The sequence below is a fragment of the Bubalus bubalis genome, chromosome 1 (genome assembly GCF_019923935.1).
Source record: "Bubalus bubalis isolate 160015118507 breed Murrah chromosome 1, NDDB_SH_1, whole genome shotgun sequence".
In the NCBI taxonomy this organism is placed as follows: Eukaryota; Metazoa; Chordata; class Mammalia; order Artiodactyla; family Bovidae; genus Bubalus; species Bubalus bubalis.
Genome location: NC_059157.1, coordinates 10,031,810 through 10,042,851, shown reverse-complemented (window position 1 = coordinate 10,042,851; position 11,042 = coordinate 10,031,810). Strand labels below are relative to the sequence as shown.

Sequence of the window (11,042 nt, the reverse complement as noted above, 5' to 3'; positions counted from 1 at the left end):
AGAAAAACATCCTTACTACCTTGCTTACACATATGCAGCATTGATGATGTTGGAATTCATATCGGGGGAGCCAATCTCATCTTTCCATTCTGAGCTTCTTCGGACTATTTACAGCCAGAGCAGTAAACTGATGGGACACAAGGTTGACCCAACGCAGCAACTCTTTGGAGTCTGAACGGTGAAACCGCCGGTACTGCTGCTGTTATGGATACCAATTAACACTCGATCCAGCTGTGAAGACAATATCCAGCAACATGAGGACAGACAATGACAGCCTGATTTTAAAGTAGAACACTTGGTCACTGAGTTGGCCACTGCAAGGAAACCTTTCCTGGCCCATCATTTGTGGTTTTATGGTCAGACTTTTAATCTTTTTTAAAGTCAGGTAGAAAAATGCACTGAATTCTCAGAATTGCCAGGATGCAATAGGGGAATCCATTATTATGAATAGCAATTTCACTTTTCCCCTTTAATTAAAAAAACTGACTAAATTTACAGCCAAGTGCACTACACTGTACATTTCTTCAACGTTGTGAAACTGAATCAGCCCTTACTGATCCTGGTGGCCACTTGGGGAATGAGAGAACTTGAGCATGGACTTCAGTCTCTGTTGGTGTGTCAGTTTGGCACAGAAGGATACTTGGAGTGCTCTTCACAGTGTAACATGTTCATGATAGTTGGATGTAGGGGGACAGAGAATATATTATTTTTTTTTCCTTCACTCATATAATTTGAAGAGTATAGAATGTGGTTTTTAAAGGTCAGAATGAATTGCTAACGAAGTTGAGGCATTTGAAATTAACTAATAAAACTGCTCCTCAGAATGGTGACTAAGGAGCAATTAATCATGTGGGGAAAATGGCAGCTGAGTAGACCCAGCAGGAAAATTTCTTTTTAACTAGTTGCCATAGAGCCTTCAAATGGCATTACTGAGAAGCTGTTTGGTTTTAATTCCTTTCCTTTCTCTTAGGCTATATACTTTTTAAAGAAAAAACAACCAATGTGCACCATTTTTCTAGAAAAAGAGAAGCCAAGGCAGACGCTCCCCTGCCCAGACTCTTGCAGACATTCAGAAGTATATGGACTGGCCATGACTCTTCCCTCTTTAACGCAGCATGGGGAGGAATCAGGGTTACATTATGTAGGTATAAACTTCACCTTATTCTAATTAATTTTTAAATATAAATCACTGGCTATTTTGGGCATTTTTTTTCATTATACAAAAATCAATTTTATTTCATTAGCAACAAAACAAAAAAAATGAAATTTAAGAAGATGTCATATAAATCGAAATTTTAAAAATGTGTGGTCTAGTCACCAAGTCGTGTCTGACTCTTGGTGACCACATGGACTGTAGCCCACCAGGTTCCTCTGTCCATGGGGTTTCCCAGGCAAGAATACTGGAGTGAGTGGGTTGCCATTTCCTTCTCCAAGCATTTAAGCTGTTATAACACAGGGACTTCCCTGGTAGTCCAGTGGTTAAGACTCTGGGCTTCCACTACAGGGGACATGGGTTCCATCCCTGGTCAAGGAGCTAAGATCCCACACGCAGGACAGCAAAGCCAAAACAGAAAAGGAAAAAAAAAAAACCTATTATAATGCAAAATGACTTATTATACTCTTTAAAATGAGTGTTGACCTCCCCTCCTTCCTACCTTGGAGAACACCTGCTTTAAAATCTGCTTAAGGAAGCATTTTGTGTTTGCATCTAGATGCTTTGCGTTTCTATATGGACTACATTTGCCGGATTTGAGTTAGATATCCTGAGTCCATGGGCTTCCCAGGTGGCGCTAGTGGTAAAGAACCTGCCTTCCAATGCAAGAGACTTAAGAGATTCAAGTTTGATCCCTGGGTGGGAAGATCTCCTGGAGAAGGGAATGGCAACCCACTCCAGTATTCTTGCCTGGAGAATTCCATGGACAGAGGAGCCTGGTGGGCTACAGTCCATGGGGTCACAAAGAGTCAGACCAGACTGAAGCGACTTAGAACACACCCTTAGTCCATATGCTGAGACTCTCAGAATTTCATTTCACATCAAAATATTTATACATGAAATTTCAAGTTAAATTTATCAACATAAAGATAACAATAAAATAACCAGATAGTTCAGACGTGCATATCTTAAAGTAGAAAGCTCAGGCAGCATTTAACCCAGAGATTTGTATTTGTGAGCACTTGACATGTATTAATTAGCTAATCCACACCATAAACCTATGAAGTAGTTCAGCATGACTTTAGGATGAATACATTAGGTAAGACACCAGAGAAGAAAAAAAAATTCCATCCCCAAAATCGTATGCTGATAGGAACCTTCTTATTCCGGTCATGAAAGAACAGTCATCAGTTCTTTGTACGAGCTGATCAAACAAAGATTATATAGCTTGGATGGAAGACAGAAAGAGTAGTGATTTTATTACCTGACCGTTTTGTTGGTGCCGTTTAGTCGCTAAGTCATGTCTGACTCTTTGCAAGCCTGTGGACTGTAGCCCACCAGGCTCCTCTGTCCATGGGTTTTCCCAGGCAAGAAGAATACTGGAGTGGGTTGCCATTCCCTTCCCCAGGGGATCTTTCTGACCCAGGGACTGAACCCATATCCCCTGCATTGACAGGTGGATTCTTTACCACTGAGCCACCAGGGAAGCTCCACCTGAGAGTTTAGAAAGGTTTTCTTATTGGAGTTCCAATATTCTGTGTTCATGTGACCTGTCAGAAACTCCCCACTCAAAGGCCAGCCTTAGAAGAGGTGTGTGACACCCTCCCCGCCTCCCACTTACCCCAGGATTCAAATTTCCCAGTGGAAGTAAGAAAAGCTATCACATGTTCTTCCCTCCTGGTCTGATGGCTCTAATAACCTCACGTCAAAATAAAGGTAGAAGTCAAGTGAAGTGAAACTCACTCAGTCGTGTATGACTCTTTGTGACCCCACAGACTATACAGTCCATGGAATTCTCCAGGCCAAAATACTGGAGTGAGTAGCCTTTTCCTTCTCCAGGGGATCTTCCCAACCCAGGGATCGACCCAGGTCTCCCACATTGCAGGCAGATTCTTTACCAGCTGAGCCACCAGGGAAGCCCAAGAATACTGGAGTGGGTAGCCTATCCCTTCTCCAACAGATCTTCCCAAACCCAGGAATCAAACTGGGGTCTCCTGCATTGCAGGTGGATTCTTTACCAACTGAGATATGAAGGAAGCCCTAGAAAGGTATAAAGGCTCCTATAGATCCCATGTATGTTTATATGTCATCTAAGAGGTAAAAGGAAAACAAATTCTATTGGTTTTTGTAGTCAAGCAACTACAGATAAGTTTTATTACTACTTTTATGAGCCAGAGGGATCACTGGAGTCCTCTCTACTTAGCAGATTGCTTTATCATCATATTTATGAGTGTGCCTGCCTAGGGAGAATATGTATAATGAAAACTCGTTAACTTGAGTCTCATTCCCATGGCATTTGTGGCCAATGGCCCAGAAGCCAGCCTGAAGTTTTCCTCTGTACCTAAAAAAGAAAAACTCTTTGCAAAGAAAGTGCACTGCATGGCCAGTACTGTAGATTTCCTCTCTCTGAGACACCATAGACTATTTCAGCTACTTAGTGAGTATCCTTTTAAATATAAAAATATTCCTCTAATATAAGCACACAATTAGCCTTGTGTGTTGGGGCTTCCCCAGTGGCTCAGTGGTAGAATCTGCCTGCCAATGCAGGAGATGTGGGTTGATTGCTGGGTCTGGAAGATCCTTTGGAGGAGGGCATGGCAACCCACTCCAGTATTCTTGCCTGGAGAATCCCTATGGACAGAGAAGCCTGGAGGGCTGCAGTCCATGGGGTAACAAAGAGTCAGATGCGACTGAACACTGAGGCTTGTGTGTTAACTCCAAAGCGTTTTTCCCTCATGGGGGTCAACTCCAAATGGGCAGCAGTTGGTTGGTCTAGTTGATACTGCTACAAGTATTATGGATTGGTGCCAGTACTTTGAATACTGACGATTTGGATACTCTCACTCTTTCAAACAGATAGGGTTCTCCCTTGGTTCCCTGAATGGAGATTTTAAGGGAAATTTTTGGACTCTTCTGTCTCCTGGAATCTCCCCTGTAATCAGATGGTCCTTCCAGAGCAGTAGGTCTGCAGGGGCTCATCCTTTCCACCAGAATTTGTATGGCTATCTGATATTCTTCCCTTACATCTCAATCCCATCATTCCTCATGAAATTGGAAGGTAAGAAACTACCTAATTAAACAAAAAGAACCATTCCCACCCAATAAGAGACAAAAGCAATAAGCCCCCAGCTTCCCTAGCTGAGACGCTCCCATTCAACACTTCCCCAAATAGAAATCACATCCGTCGCAGAATATGTCACCTCCATGGTACACAGGAATGATCATTCCTTTTATTTGCATGGACAGAATTAAAGAAATTTGAAAACAAATCACAAGACCTCTGGTAGGGTGTTTACTTGGACTTGACAGATTACCAAAGAGCCATGGTATCTAGATAAGGAATTCTAAAATAATCTGATATCTATAAAGGGTTTGGCACAGCCTCTCTGAAAAGCAAAAGAGATTTAAATTCATCGGTGTGTCTATATTGTTATTAACAACAATAATAAAAAAAACACTATAACACAAACAGAAACAAAGATTTTTTTTTTCTCTTTCTTTTTTACTTAGTGCTTATTTTACAGCAGACTTGACAAAGAAAGCTTTATTTTACACATTCAAAGAAAAGTCATCATGGGAAGTTTGTAGCTCTGTGGTGTGCTTTCCAAAACAGAAAAATATATTCTTCCTATCAAAGCTTCCTTCCTTCCCACGGGACGGACCGTGGCTGGTGAGACTGGCGGGGCTGGCTCTCTCTGAAGTCACAGAAACTGACAAGCCTGCTCTCTCCTGAGTGGACCCTTCTCAAGAGAACAGGGCCAAATTGCAAACACCTCCATAAAGACACTGTGCATCCCTAAGTCACTTCATTTATTGCTCCCCGAGTTGTAACCACCTTAGGTCTCTGTGGAAAAATCACAGACACCCAGAAAACCCTGACATGGGGAGACCAACCCCCTGTGGTCACAATGTACAAAGGGCAACCCCAGTCAGGGCTCTAAGAAGCATTCAGACTAGAGTGTAAATGCCCAGCTTTGCGGTGAGCCTGCAGGACAACAAATCCAGTTGCCGTGCAGAAGATTTCAACCTAGAGATTTCAACCTCAGACACATCCCCCTTCAGAGAGGAACGGTTTTCCAGTCTGCCATACTGGCCAGTGGCATTCTCTCCAGAGTGGCTGAATCTCAGCTCAGCAAGAGGACTTGAGTGACAAAGACAGGAACGGGTGACCTCAATGTCCAAGGTGGTTATTTGTGCAGAATTCCCTCATTTCTTTCCAGATCCTCCTTGCCCTACACGAACGTCCACAATTCAGGCCAACTTCATAAGAAAACATTCTTTTATTTTCCTCTCATTCTGGGGCTGATCGTTCTTTTCGTGAATGCCTTTGGGAAAACGTTTCATCGAGGTCAACTGCTATTAAGACATTTTTGCCTAAGAGGATCATCATGCAGGCAAACTAATTCTTTTCCTAAGCTATTATTTTGGCAGCTTGCAAAAGAGGACTTGGCTTAACCTTGAGAAACTGTTCTTTGAATGATCAGGAAAAAAGAAAAGGAGGATTTCTCCTTGATTTACCGTCCTTATTCTTGATCGGATGGCAAAGCTGGCTCGTATTTTTGAAGGCGAAATGAGAATTTGTGTCCATTATATAACTTCTACTAATAGTGGTCAGGTTCTGTGCACATTGCCACCAATTGTGTTCAACACGATGAAAAAATAAAGTTTATTTCTTGATAGACGTGGTTTGCATTTCCACCAGCAAGGAGTTAACAGAATAATTACATGGTGAAGAAATCTGAGAATAAATTGGAAACTGAGATTTTTTTTCCCCACTGTCTTTAAGTTTGAATGATGCTCCTGCTGTTTGCTATAGGATTATGATGTAGAACATGTGCTAAATATATTATCAGGAAAGAATTTTTCCAAAATCCATCCACATATCATAGCTTACCACAAAATTAAAAAAAAAAATAGAAAGAAAGGAAGCTCATTCATTCCCCAAAACTAAGATTAGTCCTATGTTAATCTGAATCCTCATGAGAAATGTTCATTGTTCGTGAACAGATCTTCCTCTGGTGGTTGGTAAGCATTTCTCCAAGGCAGAAAATCCTGACTTCTTTCCTCATCTCTTGATTGATGTTCTTACTACTTATTCTTCAGGCTGTAAGACAGAAGGAAACACCATTTTATCTGCTTTCATAATTACATATTTCAATCTTCTCCCCACCCACCCTCTCTCTCAAGCTCTTCCCACCCCCGACACCACTTTAGCCATCAAATTAAAGTAAGGATGAATCGATAGAATGAATTGTTGAAGTTTTCAATAAGCTGTGTATATCTTAATTCAATTACCAATGTCACCTCTGTGTATGCACAAGAAAAACTCTATTTCTACTTTGGCAAACCAGACACCAAATTCATTCTGAAAGTTCTTGTGAAAATGAAAATAATAAGTTGAATCTTATGTACGGTGTATTGCAAATACCCATCCGTAAGATTCAGGTTTCACTCATTGCAAAGCCCTCCTTTTGGGAGGAAAGAATAATTTTATAGCATTTAGATTTCAAAGAATTACAAGTGCTCTTCTCAGTTCATTTGGAATTTTCAGTTAAATAGGAAAACATTGCTTCTGGTCTTGCTCTCAAAAAGTATTGATTGAAAGCAAATAGATAACCAACTTTTAAACAGGTTTTTAGTCTTTGTTCTTTGTGGTAAAAAGATGCCTCCATATATTACATTCCTACCACGTGACAAAATTTCCACATTTATTATTATTATTGTTATTAGCTGCATTGGTGGGGGCAGCATGTGGAACTTCCGGAGCTAGGGGTGGAACCCCACACCGCCTACAGTAGAAGCCCAGAGTCTTAAACCCTGGCCTATCAGGAAGTGAAGTGAACTCGCTCAGTCGTGTCTGACTCTTTGCAACCCCATGGACTGTAGCCTGCCAGGCTCCTCTGTCCATGGAATTCTCCAGGCAAGAATACTGGAGTGGGTTGCCATTTCCTTCTCCAGGGGATCTTCCCAACCCAGGGATCAAACGCAGGTCTCCCACATGGCAGGCAGATGCTTTATCCTCTGAGCCACCAGGGAACACATCAGGGAAGCCCACACTAATTTTACGTTATAATGTAATCCCCTCAACCACCTTTAACGTGAATGTCATTTCTCCCCATTTTAAAGGTAAGAGCAGTGAGACTAAATTTGGCTAAGTTACCAGAACAGCCATCAGCTGCCAAGGCAGGGAGTCGAATCCTGGGAAAGATCAAAATCAAAGGTGGAAAGAGCTTGTTGACAAGACGTGAAAGGGATTTTTCTTACACTGAAGAAGGTTTCTTCTGTCTGCAATCAGCCTGCCGAGTCGTATCTTTTAACAATCTCCATTTACCCTAAGGCTATACTTTAGGACTGAGGGTGACAATGTGCTGCTAAGTTCTGCTAAGTCACTTCAGTCGTGTCCGACTCTGTGCGACCCCATAGATGGCAGCCTACCAGGCTCCCCCGTCCCTGGGATTCTCCAGGCAAGAACACTGGAGTGGGTTGCCATTTCCTTCTCCAGTGCATGAAAGTGAAAAGTGAAAGTGAAGTTGCCCAGTTGTGTCCGACTCTTAGATGCTAGACAATGTGCTAGAGTAGGTCAGAATCATTGCATAGATTTTCCTGTTCAACACTGAGATCTAAATATCTTAGCAGAAATCTGATAAATGAAAACACACACACCACAAAGGAAAATTCTTCTACTCACCTAGAAGCACACAGCATATCTTGAAATTTTATTTTCCAAAAAACAGTGTTGTCATAGAATATTCTTAGGATCTGAATAAGAATTAAATGCTCTTGGGATAATGTAGACCAAAAGAAAATGGAGACTACTTGCATTTGAGGGTGGGGGGGTAGCTTGAAATTTTGCCTTGGAATGACCCTGGTAACCACAGATGCTTTTTAATAGTTGTTATAAAAAGAAAGAGCCTGTTTTAGAATCTCACATTCAGCGTCTGCTACCATCCGGTCACGACCTAAGGAAATTCTACAGTTCTTGTCATCTTCCTGAATTAATGTGACATAGAGGTTGGAAGTTCTCACTAAGCAAACAAGTATAATCGCATTTTTAAAAACTGCAAAGATGAACACTTTTCAAATGAAAATGAGTTTGAAGTGCAGTATGTCCACATAATAGTAAGAAGACCAAATATATTCCTAGCTGAGCAGACTTCAATCCTGATTATATCGTTCAGAAGAAACCACAAGAGAGGTTTTGGTTTTTCATTTTTTTTTTTAAACTTATAGTAAAAGTGTTATACTAAGAACATAATCCCATAATGAGGAAAAATAGTGCACTCTTCTTTTTTATGGGCAGAATAATTATTCAGATCCTTCCTAAACACACAGAAGTAATGACAAATTAAAATGCCTTCCAATTCCATACAGCTTTTATAATTATTCAGCCGTTACTGTTATTATTGCTGGAAAGCCTCCTTCGTAGTTTAGTCAGCATCCCATCTGATACAAAAGAACATGGAAAATTTTACTGCTATTAATAAATATGCAGCCATCCAATCCAAGAAGAAAATTTTTTCTCATCTGAGAGATAAGCTGCATAATTCATGTATTTTCAGAAATTTCCTTAAATAGAAAATTGAAGAAAGGCATAGGAGAAAAAAAAAAGAATTCAGTACATTGCTTCCATTTGTGGGCAGGGATGGTCTTTGTTTTCAGTCTTCAATGTGATTCTGTTTGAAGAGACAATTTCAGTTGCATTGTATTCATACCAATCAAACAGAACTCACTTTATTTTCGACTTGTATCATGGTAAAAATGATGACAATGTGATCTTTTCTTTCATTATCTAAAAAATAAGACCCTGTAATTAAAGGTTACTGGGACTTTTCTTGGGATTTTAGAATGCAATGAGAAAAGCTTAAAACAATTTGTGATGGGTATCTCTGATTTTCAAGAGAAGTTTCCACATCAGTACACAGTGTGGCTTCCACGATCCCCAGTCCTGTTGGAGTTCTTGCCCCCAAAAGGGACGTGTACATGCATGCTTAGTCCACTCGTGCCCAACTCTTTGCGACCCCATGGACTGTAGCCCACCAGGCTCCTCTGTCCGTAGGATTCTCTGGGCCAGAATACTGGTGTGGGTTGCCATTCCTTGCTCCAACGGATCTTCCTGACCCAGGGATCAAAATCAAGTCTCCTATACTGCAGGTGGTTTCTTTGCTGTCTGAGCCACCAGGGAAGCCCTAAAAAGAGATGGGATGGCCTTAAAAACAGGTCTTGGATTTCAAAGTCCCACTCAGAGAAGAGTCACATGTGCAGGGCCAGTTGGTAAAAAGCTTTTCTTTCCACTAATCACCCTGTTTACCCATCTGACCTGACAGGTCCGGAGAGTAAGGATGCTCTGAATGGGCTGTGAGACAGAAGTGTAATGCTGTCTGATAAAGACTTAATACCTGAAAAGGAGTCTTAAATGCTGAAATTAAACTGTTCTCACCATTGAAAATGACCAGAAATGTACACAGTTTTCTTAGATATTATCAAGGTGACAGAGAGAAGTAGAGAAAGCGTTCAGACCAAGTGCGTTTAAAGTGGTGAGTAAGGGAAAATGAAATGAATCATTACCCCCAGGTTGAATTTACAGTTTGATAAACCAATCAAATAGCAAAACAGAACATCCTCAGTTCTGATTAAGCCCAGTTTCTGACAGCCAGGCAGCAGTTAGCAGTGACATGAACCATGAAGCTCTAAGCCGTGTCTTATCTGAAATGATATGCCCAGGATCCATCAGATGAGGAGTTATGTTCCAAAATCTTCCACAGACACGTTTCCGGACAGTCGCTGACTTTGAACTTATTCAACCCACTGCCTGTGCCTAAAAGGACTTCCAAGGGCTTGCTATCTTTGCCCGAGGTATTAAGACAGTGACAATAAACCAGATTGAATTATATTTCCATAATCGAACATCAGCAATCTCTAGTCTTTCTTTCCCTACATTTTCTAACTTGAATCCACAGTAGAAATTCAAGAGTTTTTCCTGACCTGTTTCTTCCTCTCCCGCACCCCATAACCAATCAACCGTAAATCTGACTGGCTTCGTTTCGCTCTCCCAAGGGTTATTTGCTCTGCATCCGCTGCCCCTGCCCTATTTCTGGACCTTGACACTGCACCATCTTCTATCTGGTAAGTTTTGCAACCACCCTGCTGTCTCCTCACACTGCAATCATACTAACCCTAGGTTCCCATCACCTACCGGAAGGAAATACAATCACAAAAGTCCTCTGTGATGTGACCACCGCCTTCTCCTGCATCTCCATCTTTTTGTTGGTCACCTTCATGATCACGCGGAACCCTGACCACAGAGACCTGCTTCAGGTCTCCAAACCTGCCAGGCTCCCACGTGCTGCTACAGTGTCTTTCTTCCTCCAGGGAGCTCATCCATGTCACGTGCTCTCATCCTGCTTAGTAGAAGCATATTTGCTCACGATATCCTTTCAGAAAATAACCCTGACAAGCTGTAACAAAATAAATGGATTTGGAAACTTCTGAGCTGCTTCTCAGGAGCAGAGAATAGAACGCCAAGAAAATGTCCAAGCTACAGAAAGTGATTGGTAAACTGCTACACCCAAGGCAAGGGATGCAGTGTGCTTTGCTTCTGTGAGGGGTGAATGGAGGGAATAAGAGGGGTGGGGGTAAAGGGCGAGGAGATAAAGAAGATAAGAGGGAAGGGGGAAGGAGATGAGGCAGAGAGAGTAGACCAGGAAGACAGTGTTGTTCCGTGCATGATGCTATCTCCATGATCCTCAAAACTTGTCTAAATACATAAAATATTTGCAAAGTGTTATTATTAGTGGAAATCTATGTAGTCTGATTGATACAGGGGCACTCAAAGTTATAAGGGGAGAAAGATATAGAAAGACCACAAGACACTGGAAGTTAAAAGAAGAGA

At 41.5% G+C, this 11,042-nt stretch overlaps 1 protein-coding gene across 1 annotated transcript in view; it reads right to left on the bottom strand.

Moving 5' to 3' along the window:
- Window positions 1–4,966: 4,966 nt before the first annotated feature.
- The window catches only part of ZMAT4 (zinc finger matrin-type 4), a 372,856-nt gene continuing 366,780 nt past the window's right edge, over window positions 4,967–11,042 (bottom strand). The window contains exon 7 of the mRNA XM_006078622.4: window positions 4,967–6,257. Coding sequence (XP_006078684.2) covers window positions 6,242–6,257 — 16 coding nt within the window. The 3' untranslated portion in view covers window positions 4,967–6,241. The remainder of the gene's footprint in view (window positions 6,258–11,042) is intronic.